At 40.9% G+C, this 19,618-nt stretch overlaps 2 protein-coding genes across 2 annotated transcripts; one reads left to right on the forward strand and one right to left on the reverse strand.

Annotated features, from left to right (window-relative positions):
• The first annotated feature begins 1,610 nt into the window (after positions 1-1,610).
• On the forward strand, positions 1,611-14,433 carry LOC116397691 (lymphocyte cytosolic protein 1 (L-plastin)). The gene is made up of 16 exons (XM_031873365.1): positions 1,611-1,773; positions 7,210-7,291; positions 7,752-7,900; positions 8,046-8,169; positions 8,416-8,548; positions 9,061-9,142; positions 9,242-9,407; positions 9,687-9,829; positions 10,125-10,220; positions 10,884-11,079; positions 11,891-11,969; positions 12,070-12,184; positions 12,814-12,947; positions 13,243-13,363; positions 13,681-13,805; positions 13,947-14,433. The coding sequence occupies exons 2-16, from the start codon at positions 7,225-7,227 to the stop codon at positions 14,077-14,079; spliced, it is 1,863 nt and encodes a 620-aa protein (XP_031729225.1). The 5' UTR covers positions 1,611-1,773; positions 7,210-7,224; the 3' UTR covers positions 14,080-14,433.
• A 334-nt stretch (positions 14,434-14,767) lies between these two features.
• On the reverse strand, positions 14,768-18,665 carry cnot11 (CCR4-NOT transcription complex, subunit 11). Its single transcript, XM_031873371.1, has 7 exons — positions 17,706-18,665; positions 17,103-17,267; positions 16,796-16,948; positions 16,081-16,283; positions 15,769-15,971; positions 15,494-15,590; positions 14,768-15,317 (listed from the first exon to the last, which is right to left on the reverse strand). The coding sequence occupies exons 1-7, from the start codon at positions 18,022-18,024 to the stop codon at positions 15,120-15,122; spliced, it is 1,338 nt and encodes a 445-aa protein (XP_031729231.1). The 5' UTR covers positions 18,025-18,665; the 3' UTR covers positions 14,768-15,119.
• Between the last annotated feature and the right edge of the window lie 953 nt (positions 18,666-19,618).

Genomic DNA, 19,618 nt, shown 5'->3' on the forward strand with positions numbered 1-19,618 from the left:
AGCGAGATGTACGCTAACATATGATTCAAGACCAAACCTTTGTTTGATTTGGACAAATGTCTTTCATTTTGGCTTCGTCAAGACATTTCAAACCCCTTTTTCTTAAAACTTCTGCAAAAGCTTATTTTGAATAAAGTTAATATTACAACACAAGATACTCACAATGTCCACCTCTACGAACCTCGTATCTGCCAAAACACAAGTTAGAGTTATTATTGAAGTGACATTTTGATATTCTCCAGTTTTAGACGTACTACATTCAGTTTTACCTGACTTAAGGAGTGTCAGTAGGAGGTTCTTGGGGCGGAGGCGTGGTGGTTTACAGGGGAACCCCTCAGTGATTGTGTCTGTCAGATGGGTGGAGGTGTCTTTACCTCACCCTGATACCTGCTGAGGTAAAGAGTAGAGACGACTTTCATGATACCTGCATTGATAAACTATCACCTGAATCTGAAAATACAGACAGTGATAGAAGAGGAACAGGTTCATTCCACGAAACCAGTCCTGCTGAGTTGGAACACTGACTGTAACTTCTCTTTGTCGGTATTACACTTCTGACTTCTTTGTTCCTTGTTTGAACAAATGAAAACATCCCCACATACTCGGTTCTGCATATTTTACATATATTTGTGGGAAATCATGATGTGAAGATGATGTCTGGCTCTGCTGAATGTCAACAACATTCAGGTCATTTTGTGTTTCCGAGCAGCAGACGCCAGAAGCCCAGAAACAAACAAACAAAAACGAAGCCGATCAACACGAGAGCACAACCTGTCGCAGATTTTATCGGCACACAACATTAAGACCAGGAGTTTAACGAGGTCTGGTGTAGTTCAATAGTTGTAGTTTGAATGCATTTACTTGGTAGCTTGTTGGACGAGAAAGTATCGAGAAATTTTATGTAACATTGAATGTAACATCCCCAGAGGGAACTGACAGATATATTGCCAAACGTATGTAGACATCACCTGGTTGTCTCCACCGGTCTTATCTGTCTATCTTCACCCTCCTGCCTCTCTACATGTCTTTATCTTATCGGTCTTCAGTTGTTTTTTTACCAGTATTTCCTCATTACTACCTGTCTGACTCTCTTATTTACCTCCTTGTCTCTAATTATCTGCTATACCTTTGATTGGTATTTTAAACTACGTGTGTGTGTGTCTTTGCCTGGCGGTATCCACCTGTCTTTTCTGTCTTTCTGTCCACCTCACTCTACCAGTCCGTCTCTACATTGACATTTAAAACTGCCCGTCTGCCGTTCTGGCTACTCAACTGTATCTGTATCCTCTTCATCTAACTGTCTGTCTCTCTAAACACCTGTCTATCAGGCTGCTTGATTTAAATGTCACAGGAAGGACCAACTGTATTGTATTCAGATATAAAATAAAAAACTGTGTCCATTAAAATAATTGACACATCCAGTTGATCAGAATTGTGAATGTGGTCTCTATCGCCACCTTATTCTGATCATGACAGCATTTTAAATGAAGCCCTCAGTCCTGTCACATCTAAAGGTGGTCACCTTCGCTAGCAGCCAGCGTGCATTGCCATATAAAGACAAAACCTCTTTCATTCCCGTTTCTGAAGGCTTGCGTGTCACTTCCTTCCATGTAGATTTGAATAGAGGCGTCGTCGCACTGCTTTTGGTGGCGACTCAGTGCGCTGCCTGTCAAGCAGTGAGTCGCACAGCAGCCAGACGAACCAACCGAGGAAGAGAGAGACTAATAGTCCTCCACGCCCAGAGATCACCAGCCTCCTCGCCTCACCTCTCAGGTAACTAAGCGTGAGATCAGGGGCCCTCTGGTCCACACTGGTGTTTCCTGAAGGCATCACTGTGAGATGAAAGACCCCTGAGAGGTTATTTTTTACTATTCTGTATGTTCTTTTTGAAAGAGGGATGGCAGAAAAGAACAAGAGGGGAAGATAGAGTGTGTTTGTAATCTTATTTTGTTGTATTATATCTACATTTTCACAATCCAAACGCCTGACTGTTCTTCACTGCAGTCCAGGTTTACGCAAACAAATTGTCCCACTTCTTTAAACGAACACGAAGCAACAACTAAAAACATAAAACCTGGATATCTTACGTTTTACAACTTTGTGCCCGTCACGACAAAAAAATCATACAAAACTTGTACAACTGAAAAGAGAAGAGCAGTTGGAGGCAGAGTGAGGCCTTCAGGGGAGAGGAAGAAGAAGTTAAAACCACTGCAGCGAGCTGAAAGGGAAGTTTGCGGTTAGCCTCACTTCAACTGCTACGAAATCCTTCCAGAGACTCCGCCATCTGCTCAGGACTGTGTTTCTTTAGTCTTTTATACTTTGATGTTGTGAATAAAGTTAGTGAAACTCAAGCACGTGTGAGGCATGCTGAGGTTCAGCTCATGCAAATATACTCTCACAGATAGAAGCCACGCTGCTCAGAGACAATCCTGTTTTATTGTCTGAAGATTGATTTATAAAGTCTGAAGTACCTCATTTCTTTGATCAGTCACAGATTCAGAAATTGAATTGCACTCACAGTTGAATAACCACGTTCACTGTATGTCTGTGGTTGTGTCAATGTGTCAATGTGGGAGAGAGTTGGTTGATTCCCAGTAAAACCGAGGCGGCTCTAGGGCTGCAAGTAACAATTGTTTTCCTTTTTCGATCAATTGATCCATCAATTAGTGTTTAAAATGCCTAAAAATTCAATCAAAATGCCCTAGAGCCCGAGTCGACCTCTACAAATGTCTCGTTGTGTCTTAAACCCAAATATAATCAGTTTACAGTGATTAACAAAACTGAGAAAAGCAGCGAATCCTCACATTTGAGAAGCTGGGACCAACAACAGTTTGTTATTTTTGCTTAATTTATGAAACAATTATCAAAACTGTTGGCGGGTTAATTAATCAGTTGTAATGGCTTAGTTGTTTCAGGACTATGCGTCGTCACTGGGATTCAAACCACAAACCCTCTCAGTGGCGCTGCCTTGTTTCACACATTGAGGTGCTGCACACAGAAATCTGAACCCTGTGAATCATTAGAGAAATCCACCTCTTTCCGGGGTCCACACATAAGAAAATTTCAATATAAAAACATTAATACAATCATTAAAGTAAGGTCCAAAAGAAATGAATTAAAATGGAAAGCACAAATCCGCTAATCTTTATTTTATTCCTTTTTTGGGGGGTGAGGGGGGGTGTTTTGTTTATCAATAGGTGGTTCAAATAACCTCATATGATATAAATATAATAAAGACAAAGAGTGTGGTATAGTGTGACAGATGATGGCTAACAATTACAACAATCCTGCAGCAAAGGAGACAACATCAGGACAGATTCAGCCAAAAGGAAAGAAAACTACAATTTCACGGAGCAAAACTAAAGTAGTCAATTAAAACAATAGAAACAATGATGAAAGTTAAGATAATTAAATAATACAAATGGCTGCAAAGAAGGTGGAGCTTGTTGCCATGGACAGAAACGGTAAAGTGGACGTACAGAGTATCTCCGGTTTTGCACCTTTAAATGTCAGACTGAGTCACTTTACTAAAATCAGCACAAACAAAGCTGATGAGAAGTGAATGTTTAAAACTGTTCAGAGGTTCTTTGTAGCTGCTGAGTTTCATTTCTGCTTCTTCAGGACTGACAGAGCAGAGCTGCTGTCACATTTAGACTTTAGAGAACGAACAAAACAACATTTTAGAGAAGAGACGTAATGTCATCTCTTACTTTAAAGCTTAAACTGAGCTTTTAAATGTCCTAATTCAGGGGTCACGTGTGCTCGGATAAAAATAAACTTCAGTTGTTTTACCCGTAAACTATTATCAATTCATGTTAATCAACAACATTATGAAAGGTTTCCGGGTGTCTTCCCCAAACACAAAGATTAAAGATAATATGGAACAAAGTCTGCAGGTAATCAATCTTGTTATTTTCCTGACAACAGAGATACTTTCAATCAATCTGACAGAAGCCAATCAGGAGGCAGGAGCACGAGGGAAATTGCATTTTAATATTAATGTTTATTTTACATTAATATAAAAAAGTTTCACAAGACTATTATCTACAAGTAATGGATACCTCATTCTGAGATTTTGAAGGAAGTAGTTTCAGTTCTTAACTGTCGGCTGCTGGGGTTTGATAAGAACTGAATTCGTATGTATTTTATCAAGAGCCTTCAAGCTGATTTCATCTGAAAGGAAACAGGAAACGATTGACTTCAGATCAAACGACTCCCCCGTCTGAACTTCACACTTTCCTGCATCATGAGCAAGCTGACACGCTGCAACGTGAATGTGTTAGATTTAAAGGTGACAACCAAACCTGTTGGGGTGAGCTAACCTCAGCGTCTCTGCTCCAATTGTTGAATTCAATTCAGTTAGATTTAGAGCTGCAACAATTTGTCAATTGACAGAAAAATTATTGGCAACTACTTTGATAATATGTTGATTGTTTCAGTCATTTTTAAAGCAAAATTCCAACATTTTTAGATTCTCAGTTGTGATGATTTGCCGTCTTCCAAACTGAACATCTTTGGGTTTTGGAAAAAAACGTTATGAAATTGTAATGTTCTTTTCACTATAATCTGACATTTAATAGACCAAACAAATAATGCATTGATAGAGAAAATAATCAGGAGACTAACTGATAATCAATTAATCTTCAGTTGCTGCCTTAATTCAAGACAATTCAGTTTAATTTAAAATTAAATTAATCAACCTTTATGATCCTCAGCAGTGGTGCAATTACAAAGTATGTAGCAGAGCATCTCAATAAATCAGCTAGAACAGTTTCTTTTTATGCTTTTTAAATGCAGATTTATTCAGAATGAAATGTTCGACTTTTTCTTGAAGTTTTTTAGTTTATTCGCATATTTTATTTTCCAAATTTAGATAATGATAGAGCATGTCAGGTCAGGAGTTTTTATTTTATTTTTATTATACACATTGAATTGATAATTAATGCTCTTGAATTATAACTGTAACAGCAGGAACGGGTTGTTCTCCGGTCAGTTGAGCAACATTGAGGAGTTTATAAGTACTGAATCAACTTCATATTAAGACTAGTTCATTCATTACGTTAGTCCTTGTCCCCTCCACACTTACAAAATACAGATTTGATACAGTTTGACAGATTAATATTATCTTATTGTAGCTTTAGCTGCATATATGTTGGCCAGCAAAAAACTACAGTATGAAAACGTCAAACATATGTTTGAAACTAACATTGTCTTCCACGGCTCGCTAATGTTAAAATGTTAGATAACAAGCGTCTGTATATCAGACTGAAGATGAAGTTCTATCTGTGTGTGTTTTTCATAGCTGATTCAAGATCCGGAGGAGTTTAAAAAACAGTAAAAGCAGCCTGTTAGCTTTTATACTTTTGTGGCAGAAAAGGAAGTAACACATCTCGCGTATAAGGACTCCACTCTGTTCTCATTGGCTCACAGATCTGAAGGTCTCTTTGAACTGTGAAGTGCAGGAAAAATGATGTGAACTGGTCTTATTTTCCACTTTGGCTGCTTGTTAGTTAGAGTGCCGTGCCGTTTGAGTCGGATCCGGTCGATTACGTTTTGATTCGGGTTTGATTATCTTTAAGTCTACTTTGGAAGAGGATAGATCAGGTAGAAACCTCTCTATACGACCCTACGTCTTAGAAATCACGTTTATATACTGATGATTTGTTTTGCAAATACATTTAGCAAGAAATTGTTAATTATTGATACAGCAGAGACCAGATAGTTTTTTGTAGGATTATGCAAGCACTTTAGTTAAGGTTAGGAAAAGATTGTAGTTTTGTTTAAATATTTATATTTTGATGCTTTGAAGACTTTAGGTGGTAAAAGCCCAATTTCTAACAGACAAGGTTTCCTCACATGGACATACAATATTTTGCTCCCATTGTAATGAGTGGAACAGATTTCTCAGTATACTGTAATATATCATCACTACTTAATTTGGCCTCAGTCTTCACACCGTCGTTCCTCTTCTCATAGTTCAGAGCAGGAAGCTGAATCACTCGTCTTGAGGGTTGAAGTCAGTCTTCTTTGTGGTTTCAAGTGTTCTCCTCAGTATATCACACTCTTTTTTAACGTCCTCCTCGATCACATTTATCGCCAAAAAAGGATCTATACACACACACACACACACACACACACACACACACACACATACACACTGTCTCAGTGAATCACCACAGGCTGAAATAAAATGCCCTCTGTGTCATGTGATTTCCTACTTCTCGGAATTGCCTCACTCTTCCTCATGTGCAACCTTTTCCTTTCTTGAGACACAAGAAGTTGATGTTAACAGTTACAGAACTATTGCTGCAGCTAATTTAAAACACATAATGTATTAGTGTGGAGACGTCATATTACTAAATAAAGACAGAACGTTTCCCCCTTTAGTTTCCCCTTCAGTAGCTTTAAAGTTCATGTGGAGATGATACCACGTATGATCCTAAAGCCAGTAGCCAGTTAGCTTAGCTTAGCATAAAGACTCTGTGCTCTGACTCTGTCCAAAGGTAACTAAATCCACCTACCAGCACCTCCAAAGGCCACTGATTAGCATGTTATATCATGTTTGTTTGAGGGAGAGTTACATTGTGGGTAAGGAAGATGAAGACCGTCTGAACCAATACCCCTACTACTGTAGTATTTAGTATGTGTCAGTACATAGTACGTAGAATGCAGTATGCCAAATATACCAGGATGTCCTACTGCACTTTTTCCAGCCAGCTTTTCTGGCTATTTTGACCCACAATCCAGCGGATATATGAGTAAGAGTGTCATAGTGCAATGTAATGAGGAAGTAGTAGTATGTCCCAATTAAATGCATATATGTACTAAAAGTAAAAAGAAGTACGCAGTTTGAAAAGCAGTGGATTTCTCTGCTTCTGCTGGCATCAATTTTCCATTTCCAGCATGAGTCTGACTGTGTTATACAAAAGGAGTGTGATGCTCAGTCCACCGGTCAGAGTACAGACTACCTGTGGGGCCAGCAGATCTTATTACAAATGGCAGCAACAAACAAAGAAACACTTCTCTGTCAGGCAGGAAGTGCAGCCGATGCAGGAAGTTGGAGGCTGGCAGAAGTGAGAACTATGAGCAGTTTTCATCACAACATAAGGAGACACCAAGTTCCTCCTTTACACACATATGCCGAGCCGCTCCATCCTGTCACGTTCTGACTTTTAATTTAAGGATGTTGTGCTTTTTGTTCTGTTTCAGTTTCAGGTTCCCACCATGACCACCCCAATGCCGATCTCTCCGGAGGAACAGGAGGAACTTAGAGAAGCCTTCGCCAAGATTGGTAAGTGAACTGACAGAGGATACTGTCACCTCCTCTTTTGATTCAACCAGCAAAGGACGGGTGCATCAGAAATATACAAAACACACTGAACTTTAGATATTATAGGTTTGCACCTCACCGTTAACCTGTTTACATTTCTGGCATTGTGTACATTTGTTTTTTTGCACCTTATTGATATTTTCAGTTTGTTTTATTTGCACAATAACTTCCCTTGGGATATATTATTAATCCTTTCTAAAACCCTTCAGTTGTAACTTACTCATTTTGAAATTGTCCTTTTAAAGATTTGACGTTTTCTACTTTTAGCATTTACAAATCCAAACCAGTCTGTCCTCTTTATAGTTCTGAGTAATAAAGGTTACATTTAAAATAAATATTCTGAAACTAGGGAAAAACGGTATTAAAGTTATGCTGTCTGTTTCCTGTGTTTGACCTCTGACCTCTTTCCATTCTCCTCCAGATGTGGACAAGAATGGGTTCATCAGCAAGGCTGAGCTCACCGAGCTTTTCAGGGCCGCTAACCTGGCGCTGCCGGGCTACAGGGTCCGAGAGATCGTCCAGGAGCTGACCAAGACCACCGACCAGCTCACCTTTGACGAGTTTACTCAGGTGAGTCCACGGGTTAAACGTTCAGAACGAAATGCTCAAAGATGATCTGACCCCTGCTGTCGAAACCTTGAACCTCTTCCCTTTTTCTAAACTGTCTTTAGTGTGAATTCATTACTGAACTCTGTACTCGTGTGTCGACCGTCAGATTGTCCACGGGCTGAAGAGCTCGGAGGTGGCAAAGACCTTCAGGAAGGCGATCAATAAAAAGGAGGGAATCTGTAACGTGGCAGGAACCTCAGAGCAGTCCGGCACTCAGCACTCATACTCAGGTCTGTGATCAGTGACACACACACACACACACACACACACACACACACACACACACACACACACACACACACACATAGCCTTAAGGATGTGAAAGTACAACTTATCTTGTTTTTCCCAGAGCTGAAGAAAGAGTATTATTTGTATTCAAGTTCAACATTTTCCGTATATCAGGGTTTTGTAAGAGCACCTTGTTTTTGGTTTTGGCTGCTCTCTGTGACCCGCTGTGTGGTTTCCTGTGTCTGCAGAGGAGGAGAAAGTGGCCTTTGTGAACTGGATCAATAAAGCTCTGGAGAAGGATGCCGACTGCAAACATGTTCTGCCGATGGATCCCAACACCGACGACCTGTTCACCGCTATGGGAGACGGGATCGTTCTGTGGTACGTTCTGCTTAGAAAAATATACCGTCAGATTTCTTTTAAGGATTTTTCAACATTTCGAAAGTTCTCTTGCTGAAAGTTACAGATTGATGCGACTGTAATGTCTATAAGTTGCATATGACACTGGAGCCAGCAGCTGCTTAGCTTAGCTTAGCATAAAGACTGGAAACAGTGGGAAACAGCGTTACAAAATCCACCTACCGACATCTCTAAAACAAAAAAGTAAAAACAAAAACAACAAGTAAAAACAACAAATTAGGTGCTGGTAGGTTAATTTTAATACCTTTGTACAGAGCCATGCTAGTCTTTGTGCTAAGCTAACCCTCTGCTGACTGTAGCTTCATATTCACTGTAAAAACATAAGAGTGGTATGAGTCTAAACATCTAATTCTCAGCAAAAAAGCAAAGTGTGTAATTCCCGAAATGTCAAACTTATCGTTTAAAGTATGTTTAAGGATGTGCTTTATTCTATAAACGTTTCGTTAAAATGTTACAATGTTCTCGCTTGTTAGTAAGATGATCAACCTGTCTGTCCCGGACACCATCGACGAGAGAACCATCAACAAGAAGAAGCTCACACCTTTCACTATCCAGGTGAGACAGGAAGTGTCAGATTCAGTTTGGTCCCACTGTTACCTGCTCTGCTCTGTGTGTGTTTGTTTACATCCTGCGTCGTGTCGTTCGGCCCAACAGGAGAACCTGAACTTGGCTCTGAACTCGTCGTCGGCCATCGGCTGCCACGTGGTCAACATCGGAGCTGAGGACCTGAAGGAGGGCAGGCAGCACCTGGTCCTGGGTCTGCTGTGGCAGGTCATCAAGATCGGGCTGTTCGCCGACATCGAGCTTAGCAAGAATGAAGGTGTGTGTGTGTGTGTGTGTGTGTGTGTGTGTGTGTGTTCATCTTGATTCAACTTTGAACAGCAAAACTAATTACAGCCTCAAAAATGACCCCAGAGTTTAAAGGAATACGCTTATTTGCCTTCTTGCTGGGAGTTAGATGTTCAGTCTGTACAGTTAGCTTAGCACAAAAAGTGGAAACTAGGGAAAACAGCTAGCCTGGCTCTGTCCAAAGGTAACAAAATCAACCCTAGCAGCACCTCAAAAGCTCACTGATGAACACGTTACACGTTGTGTGCAGCTCTGATCGCTCTGCTGCGTGATGGAGAAAGTCTGGAGGATCTGATGAAACTTTCCCCGGAGGAACTGCTGCTGCGTTGGGCCAACTATCACCTGGAGGAGGCTGGCTGCGCCAAGATCAATAACTTCAGCTCTGACATCAAGGTTATCATCACACACACGCACACACACACACACACACACACACACATCTACTAAATCTACTAAACTTCATGTAAACAGGTTGACTACCAAACAAATGAGGATGTAAGCAAAAACTTTGGTTGTTGACAAAACAATAGACACATCTGTTCCAGTCAAAGAAAAGAAGATTCTCGACAATAAAATCAATACTGTTGATTTTCTATCTGCTTTAAAAAACAAAAGACAAAGACAGATTAAATATGTAAATATGTTCTGTTAAAGGCAAATCCCCCTCTTAACTCCCAAACTGTTTCAGGACTCCAAGGCGTACTACAACCTCCTGAACCAGGTGGCACCCAAAGGAGACGAGGAGGGAATCCCCCCCATCGCCATCGACGTGTCAGGACTCAGGGTGAGAGACTCTGACATCATGTGGAGGAATCACACAATATCTGTTCAATGGCTATAATTTGGCAGCTTTAACTTTAAAGGAATAGTTCGTCATTTTGGGGAAAAGAGGTTGTTGAACTATTCCTTTAGTCTAATTAATGATCTCATCAGTTCAGTTGTTAACCTTCGTGTATCAGGTATTGTTACTCTCATCTGGAAATGGAGTTGACAATTTAATTTACATTTTAGTCGAGGCTCTGGGGATAAGGAGGGATTTTGGGTTATCTAAAACTGACTTGACTTTTCACTTGGCTCTTATATAGAGAGACTAACTCTAAGTCTATGAATATAAATTAGTGCTGAAACTCACAACTATTTACTTACTTGATTAATCTGCAGACTATTCTCGATCATTACTTTCAATTCTCTGGTATAAATGTCAGAAAATTGTGGAAAGAAATCAGTTTCTTTCCAAAAAAATGACTTAAAGCTCGAGGTGACGCCTTCAAATTGCTTGTTTTTAAAGCAAAAGTCTAATAATAATAATGATATAATGTAGTAATAATAAACTTGGAAATAAAACGGTGCTAGCTTTCATAAAAATCTGAGAGAAGTGATTTAAAAGATGTTTAAATGTTTGATCTGAATGTGAGATGAACACAGTTGTCGTCGTCCATCTCTGCAGGAGAAAGACGACCTGAAGCGGGCCGAGTGCATGCTGGATCAGGCCGACCGGCTCGGATGCAGACAGTTCGTCATGCCAACAGATGTCGTCCGCGGCAACCCCAAATTGAACTTGGCTTTTGTCGCCAATCTGTTCAACAAGTACCCGGCTCTGAAGAAACCAGAGAACCAGGACATCGACTGGAGCTCCATCGAAGGTGAGTTCATCCACAGAGAAGGAATATGAGACGATCTGTTCTTCTCTCTCCTCATCTCAACATCTTTATTTATGGAAGGGAGTACGTGTTTATTTACAGCAATTTATTTATTAACATTCAGGCCATCTGCAAGTGTGTAAGCGCTGTAGTCTTGTCACAGCATTCTCTGTCACACAGTCAAGTCTGAAAAATCCACCGAGAAGTCTGGAAATTAGAAATTTAAAACGTGTCGGACCGCTGTACTTTCAGGACTTCTACATTTTTGTCAAACACAAAGACGCAGTTCACAGTTTGCTGAAGTGAACTGATATTTTTGCAGTAATATTTGTCCTGATTTAAACAAATTATAATAAAATTATGCAGAATGATCAATTATTATGACCCATTTTATGAAATCATTAACTCCTTGTACCAACTTTTACATCCATCTGGGTCTCGTCCCATTTTATACGCAACCTCCATTTTTAAAGACAAATCAAGAAATGTGAAAATATTTTACTCCTGTTCTGTTCCCACAGCTTTTATTTAGACTCAGTTTAAGCTTTATTTGTTCTTAAAACCCGACCTAACGCAAAAAAACAGAAAAACACAAGTATTTTATTATTTGATAAATTTAGGCTCATGGTTGAAAATCATGTAATAAATATTATTTTGTGTATTTTGTTGGCAGCTAAACTTGTTAAGATCAGACACAACCTCTGGACTAAATTCACATATTTTTGTGACACAGAGAAACAGATATCAGCTTCACGTTACACTGTACTTCAGTAATTCCTGTCTTTTAATGGGAGCACTGATGTTGTTCTTTCAGGTGAAACCAGGGAGGAGCGAACCTTCAGGAACTGGATGAACTCACTGGGGGTCAATCCTCGTGTCAACCACCTCTACGTGTAAGAACACTCACTCTTCTTCTCTGACCACTACAATGGTTTGACATTATCTGATGGTGGCCCCGCAGTAAAAGTCATGTAATGTGTGTGTTTGTTACAGAGACATCGATGACGCCCTGGTGATCTTCCAGCTGTACGAGAAGATCAAGGTACCGGTGGACTGGGACAAAGTCAACAAGCCTCCGTACTCTAAACTGGGCAGCAACATGAAGAAGGTACGACAAGCAAAGTTCAACTCTGTTACGGTTGGAAATTATGTTTCACGCTCGAGATTAAATACTGAGAAAAAGCTCAGCAAATACTAACATGCTGATGCCAGCAGGTTTAATGGTTCATCTTCTTGTCGTCTGTTAACATGCTAACATTAGTGATTAGCAATAAACACAAAGAACAAATGACGCTGACAGGAAAGTCATTCGTTTTTCAGGTATTTGGTCGTAAACCAAAGTATTTGACAAATGTGTGTGTTATTATAAAAAGATCAACAAACACTTTCCTTTTTCTATTCCAACAGGAAGTTCTACAATATGTGTGTCGTATTTTAGTTTTCTGAGATATTTCTGGAGCCGTCTCACCTCCTGCAAGTGATTTTAATTTTGTCCAGCTATGAGCAGCTCCACCATGTCCTTTGTGCATTGCATTGTGGGAGAATAATGTGTGACAGCACACTCAGAAGTCAACAGATTAAGCCTGATTACTGTGTGATTTGAACACACACAACATGCTTTGTGACGCACTGAAAAAGCAGAAAGAAACTGTTTGTGTTGCTCTAAAAATGAAATACTTCCAGCAAATACAACTGGACTGTGACTAAAACAGAATATAATTCTTCTGTGTGTTCCAGCTGGAGAACTGTAACTACGCAGTGGACTTGGGGAAGAAGGAGGCCAAATTCTCCCTGGTGGGAATCGCAGGTCAGGACCTGAACGCAGGGAATCGAAAGCTCACCCTCGCTCTGCTCTGGCAGCTCATGAGGAGGTAACCACACCTTTGTGTTTTAAACCTTCATTTTTAAAGAGGTAACAAAAACATCTGTTTTCAAGGAATACGCCAACAAAAATAATGTTTTAAGTACCAAAGTGGCTCTGAAAAGTATGTTTCAGAGAACGACACGTCTTTAAAAGCATTTAATTCAGTTCCCTCAGCTATAAAAGAAGACCTTATGTTTTTGTATCAACCCTGGGCAGGTGAAGCTTTTATTTTGAAAGCAGGTGTTGTTGTGCTCTCCCTCTCATGCTGCCTGTGCAGGACTGATCGCTGTCTGTTCCCTCAGATACACGCTGAACATCCTGGAGGACCTGGGCGACGGTCAGAAAGTGACGGATGACACCATCGTGACCTGGGTCAACGACATGCTCACACAGGCTGGAAAATCCAAAATCTCCAGCTTTAAGGTAACTGAAGCACAAAGATACACACGAAGATAGACGAGGACAGACATGAAGGAAAAATCTGAAGATTTTACAAGATTGAATAACAAAATATTATCTTATGAATGATATCAAAACCTGTCAGGCCGCCTGGTTATTAGATCAGATATTGTGCAAATAATATTTTTTAATTCATACTGTATTTATACAATGTCTTATGACATACTATACTCTGACTTATTTATGGCATCCTTTCCTATGACAGTTTTATTTATAGTTCTACTGGTTAGACAGAGGTTCATTATGTGTGTGTGTGTGTGTGTGTGTGTGTGTGTGTGTAGGACGGGTCTATCAGCAGCAGTATGCCAGTTCTGGACTTGATCGATGCCATCCAGCCCGGATCGATCAGATACGACCTGCTGAAGACAGAAGATCTAACTGAAGAGGAGAAACTCAACAATGCAAAGTATTGACACATTTGTTACTAATTATTTCACATAATTTCCATCTTTTATGAAATGTTTAAGTCTTGTAGAAAGAGAGAGATTGTGAGTCAGTGTTTGGAGACAGGAAACAGTTCTTCTCATCTCTGTCATTGTGTTGACAGGTACGCCATCTCCATGGCCAGGAAAATCGGCGCCCGGGTGTACGCGCTGCCTGAGGACCTGGTGGAGGTGAAACCTAAGATGGTGATGACGGTGTTCGCCTGCCTCATGGCCCGCGGCATGAAGAGAGCCTAACGACCACATCCACCTAAATATATTGGCTATACAGGGTTTCTGACCGGTTACAGATATTAGGTTACGGTACACATGTAGGAACAGTGATGTCTGAAGGCAAAGGGACATTAGAACGTTTATTTTGGTACAACCACTGCAGTCTATTCCTTTTACACACACACTTTAGAAAAGTCCAGACTTTAAACTCAAACAGAACTTCCTGGAGTTTGATTCTACAAACAATTTAAAGTAATCCGATTGTTAAACTCTGTTGTAATATTGCCTTTTTCTTTTCTAAAAACATCTCACTTATGTGCAGCAGTGAAGCAGGTTAACGCCAAATGTATTGAACAAATAAACAGATTTTTGTATTAAGAACTGTGTTGTTATTGTACGAGAGAGAGATTGTCCTGTAACAACTGATATCACTTAACATGTAAAGAGTCACTCCCTGAAAATCTCGTCTTTGCTGACATGACTGAATGTTTATAATTAGCGTACAAACATGAGTGGTATAAATCTGAACATCTGACTCGAGAGTACACGTTTCTCACACCGAGTATCAGCTCGACGTCTACAGACAGTAAAGTCCTCATTGCCTCAGCCCCGTTGTGTCTTTATAAATGTTTAGCTGCGTTAAGTTGATTCATGTCATAAATATTTACCTGATCAATTAAAACATCAATGAAAGAACAGAAATACCAATAGATTGAATTACTCTGTTTAATTTGAGAAAAATCGCAAGATTTCCAAAGGAAAGAGAGCCCTGGTTAAAAAAATGAAAAGGTGAACGGAGTTGATCCTTTTTTTTTTAAACTTCTGGAAAAGAGAAAAGGGGGAAATGGTGACAGAGTTCAGAGGCAGAACTGGATTTTAAGGTCTGAAGAAAACGTCACTACATATTTACAATATTAACTCGCTTTAGTTCCGGCTCCTGTGACGTACAAAGACATGAAGAATGTTGAAACAAACCGCGTCCCTCTGATAGTTTTGATAAACGTGGCATTATTTTAGTAATTCGGGCCACTTCCACCGTCCGTGCAGTGTCTCTGTGAGCGTCGTTATTTGGCCGGTTTGGCCTCGCCGGGGTTGTCTCCGGTGTCCAGGGTCTTGAGGAGGCGGAACAGGCCGGCGGCTTCTCGGATGCGGCTGAACTCGATGCAGAAGGCCTGAACCTCGATGAAGAGGTCCTGGACGTTGATGATCTTGTTTCGGATCAGCGACTGGAGAAAGACGCAGACCAGACGGACCAGGCGGTTCTGGAGGACAGCGTATTATAAAATGAATAAACAATGAATGTACAGGAGGAGAATTACTGACATTTTTGGCATCTCAAGAGACATATTCAATGAATTTCTTTCTGTTTTTGTTCGACCGAAGATCTGCTAAAACACAGCATTTTAACTATAGTTATGAGCAAGGTGTTGTACTCTACCTGCATGTACTTGTCTTTGATTTGCTCACAGGTGGAGATGCAGTTGGAGATGTAGAGGTGGATGAACTCTGGAGGTAAATCCACAGCTGTGGTCAACCTGAGGAAGCACGAGCAGCGATTTATAAATAAAAACCCTCTTGGTTAAGCTGGAAAATGTAATGTCACAAAGCTGAAATAAGGTTTGTTAACGTGGCTTCTCTCACGACAGCGATGCTACAAACATATGATGTTAAAATTTAGGAACAACACGGGACATTTTACAGCAGCGGCCTCACCTGTTGACGACCTCCATGGAGTGCAGCGACATGTCCATGTTCACCAGCACGGAGAAATACTCCGTGATCTGGCTGCTCTGCATCAGCTTCAGCAGCATCTCGATGGCCACCAGTGGGTTGTTCTCCACCAGGTCAGGGAGCTTTGCCGGGGACAGACCGATGTGATAAACCAACTTTGGGTCCTTCTCCAACTCGGCCAGCAGCTGGAGAGCGAGAGAGAGACTGATGAAGTAAACCAACACTGAATGCATCTACTAGGAACCAATGGGCTTTAAACAACCATGTGACCGACACAGCGGGACACGAGCTCACCTGTGACTGCTGCTGGGCGGACAGCGGGCTCTTGAAGGCCTTGGACATGACGCGTTTGATCTCCACGCCGGTGCTGTTCTTCACGCACATGGAGCGATCCCATCGGACGCTGTGGTCCGGCTCGGTGGGGTTCAGCCACGCCAGCTCGTCCTCGCACACGTGCAGAGGAGGCGGTGGCCGGATGAACTCGGGGCGAAAGTGACCTGAGGACGGAGTCGAGAGAGAAAGGATGAGGACTGTGGGATCTAGAGCAGCTTCTGTTTGGTGGTTTCTCACTTTGTTATGCAACCTGGGCACTAGAACATGGAACCACTTCACCTGACAAATGTGTTTTTATGTTGTGGAGTTTAATATGAACTCCAAATTACCTAAAATTCACCTGGTTACTTGCCAAAGTGAGGTTGAGTTTAAAGACACGAATTTAAGATTTCACTTTGTCTGCAACCAGCTGAGCTATTAGCACTCAGTCAAAAGACAAAATACGGAAGATTAGACAGAAGACTACATTATAACATGCAACAAATCAAATGTTTTCCTTTCATGTGAATAGAAACCAGTGCGTTAACGTTCACTATCTGCCACATTGAACTAAACTTAGTCCCTGGTTCCTTCTTTTCAAACGCAGTTCTGAGACGTCCTGTAACTTTGTTTCTGTTTTCTACACGATGACCAATTCTTCAACTTTAAAAACAACATCAGCATCAAAAACACTTACTCTCCAGAGGAGGTCGGGGCCCTGTGACCAGAGACTCGATGATCTGATTGGCCACGGAGCTGTCGAATCCTGAGTTGGATGAATCTGGATCGGGGTCGTTCAGGATGCTGGGGAAGCTGGCTTTGCTCTGAGTGGGCAGCTCTGACTGACGCTCTGCACAACAAACACGCAAAACATGGAAAATTAAATAAAGAAACAATTTGTAAAATGCTCAAATTGTTAACTTTTCAGCAAACACTTTAAGCCTTTAAACACAAGCAGTGTTGTTTTTTCCAGTAGATGAACAGTGGTGTAGCCGAGCACTGACCTGCTAACGCTAGCTGCAGTCCACTGATGTCTATGGACTGGGGCATGTTGCCGACGTCCATGCAGGACACCTGCCTGGGCGTCTTTTTGAAGAGATCCCTGGGCGGCGCCAACATCAGCTGAGACAGGAAGAACTTCTCTGGCTGGGTGATGGGAGGCAGGAAGCCTGCAGAGGTCACGTGACACAGGACAGACAAATGTGTGAGACTAATGATGCTTCAAATGTATATTGTATTTTTTTTAAATTAAATTTTGTATCATTTAATCTGTATCTACAAAGTAACTTAAGTTATCAATCAATGTAGTGGAGTAAAAAGCACAATATTTGGCTCAGAAATGTCAATTATAAATAAAGTAGCAGAACATACTGTACTGTAGTAAAGTTATTTACAAGTACCTCAAAATTGACCATAAGTATATATGTACTTAAGTTACTTTCCACTACTGTATTAGTGTGGACATGGTTCAGTGCATGAAATAGTATCTGAAATGAGGATTTCTTCTACTATTAGGGTACAAATGTTAATATAATATAAATATATATATATATATATATATATTTATTTATTTATTTAACACACACCTACACACACTAGAGTCCTACCTGAGAGCACCTTCTCCGGCTCCTCCCCGGCAGGTGATGGATTCAGAAGGTGTGCAAACACTGCGGCGAACGGGTTAGCGGCCAGCGGCTCCGTGCGGTACATCTCCCACAGCAGGTAGAGCGCAGTGAGCCGCTGCGGAGAGCTGGGTAGCAGGTCCGGCTGCTGGAGGAGCATGACCAGCACCGAACCCACCCGGAAGTGCTCCGCTTTCCCGAAGTAGTGGTGGAAGTGGGTGGAGAGGCTCTCGAAGGTGTTGGTGCATGCCTCCTCCGATATGATGCTCAGCAGGTTGGACAGCTCCTTCGGGGCGAGGGCCATGGTCTCCTCGCTCCTCGGTGACGTGACTCTTCGGAGAATGGCGTTATAATAAAACTGTAGTTACCGTTAATAACGTCGATCTGTCATCACCTGCGAAACGTCACAGAACGCACTGAAAGTCATCACACGTTAGCAACGAGTTAGCTTAGCCTAGCAGCGCTAACTGGCAAAATCCGGTAAAAGTCATGGCACAAACAGAAGAGTCTGTCCGAGGAAACCCACGCTGATGGGGTCGGTAGCTACATAAGTCTACACAACACCACGAAACATCCACCGAGCTGAGTTATTATGGTCTGGTTGAAGCGTTAAGAGAACTGTTAAACACAGCTCTGCTGCTTTAACCGTTTAAATTCAGATTTGACCCCCTCCGGAGCGTTGCATTGTGGGTGGCGTAGTTTCATGGTCCAGGGTTTCACTTCCCGCACAAATCGGGACTGTGGTCCCCAAAAGAAAACCCTCGCGCTAACACTTTACGATAATACGTGACTTTAAATCCTGTTTTATTGTAATGTGTATGAACCAGTTACCCCATAGCTAACGCTTTTAAAGACAAAACTGACCAGAAATGAACACTAACTTGAATTGCTAACAACCCTCTTTACCCACAAGCCCTTGCGATGTACTTCCGGGGCTTGCGCTGGAGTAACGGTAAAAGTTGTAACCCCTTAAATGGCCCTTGCCAGTTTCTTGCTGGAGCAATAATAATAATCAGTGTTAGTAAGTGACTAAGTTCATTTACTCAGGTACTGTACCCACACTAAGTACAATTTTAGATACTTGTACTTTACTATTTCCATTTTTTACTTTCTACTTCACTACATCTCAGAGGCAAATATTTTAGGCCCAACTTTACAGCACATTTATCTGATAACTCATGAAATACACTTAAGTTTCATTAATGATCATGAAAATAAAGGTTTTGAGTTTGTATATTTAGAGTCATGAATCAGGGGTTTTGTCTTTAACTATTAAAGTAATTAAGTAAATTTATTTTTAAAGAATTACATTTTCTAAACACATTTTACAGTTTGTTATAAATTATGAATCTTGCATTATGTTTATATAAATTAGTAAATGTGACACAGTGTCCACACACTAATGTCTAGAGCTGTCGATTAACCATATTTATTACTTTTAATTAGTTTTACAACTGGTGTGAGGATGATGCAACTCAAGCAATTTATTAAATAACTCGTTTTAAAATATTTACTCAAAAACTTAAACATTCCTGCTTTAGTTTCACACTATTCCACTGACATACAGGTTGCGTTGTCAGGACATGCAGCAATTTTGTGCACTCAAAACTTAACTTCCTGAGAGGCCTTGACAGTGCATGTGTGTGTAAGATTAAATAAAACACTAACACAGACGAGCTGTTAAAACATTTACTTCAGAATTTACCATTTTCCCCCCACTTTCTTACAAAATAGCGATGTGCTTTCAGTCGAGGTTTTAGTGTGGAAAGCAGAAGGTTTCTCTAGACGTCACGTTCTACAGGAACACATGCAGACTGAGGATTCAATGATGAGAGATGAAAGCTTGACTTTACTTCAGTCCAGATGAAAGGATTGATTTTAAATGTGAGTCGCTCTTT

The sequence above is a fragment of the Anarrhichthys ocellatus genome, unplaced genomic scaffold (genome assembly GCF_004355925.1).
Source record: "Anarrhichthys ocellatus isolate YVR2014 unplaced genomic scaffold, GSC_Weel_1.0 scaffold71, whole genome shotgun sequence".
Classification (NCBI taxonomy): Eukaryota; Metazoa; Chordata; class Actinopteri; order Perciformes; family Anarhichadidae; genus Anarrhichthys; species Anarrhichthys ocellatus.

What these genes read in the sequence shown, in the direction of transcription:
- cnot11 (XM_031873371.1), bottom strand. Translation starts at nt 18,024, where the DNA reads ATGGCCCTCGCCCCGAAGGAGCTGTCCAACCTGCTGAGCATCATATCG. An exon ending in ACTGCAGCTAGCGTTAGCAG is followed by an intron (nt 16,949 to 17,102) that starts GTCAGTGCTCGG and finishes TTTGTTGTGCAG; the next exon opens with AGCGTCAGTCAGAGCTGCCC. An exon ending in TCCATGGAGGTCGTCAACAG is followed by an intron (nt 15,591 to 15,768) that starts GTGAGGCCGCTG and finishes GTGCTTCCTCAG; the next exon opens with GTTGACCACAGCTGTGGATT.
- LOC116397691 (XM_031873365.1), top strand. Translation starts at nt 7,225, where the DNA reads ATGACCACCCCAATGCCGATCTCTCCGGAGGAACAGGAGGAACTTAGA. An exon ending in CGACTGGAGCTCCATCGAAG is followed by an intron (nt 11,080 to 11,890) that starts GTGAGTTCATCC and finishes TTGTTCTTTCAG; the next exon opens with GTGAAACCAGGGAGGAGCGA. An exon ending in CCAAAATCTCCAGCTTTAAG is followed by an intron (nt 13,364 to 13,680) that starts GTAACTGAAGCA and finishes GTGTGTGTGTAG; the next exon opens with GACGGGTCTATCAGCAGCAG.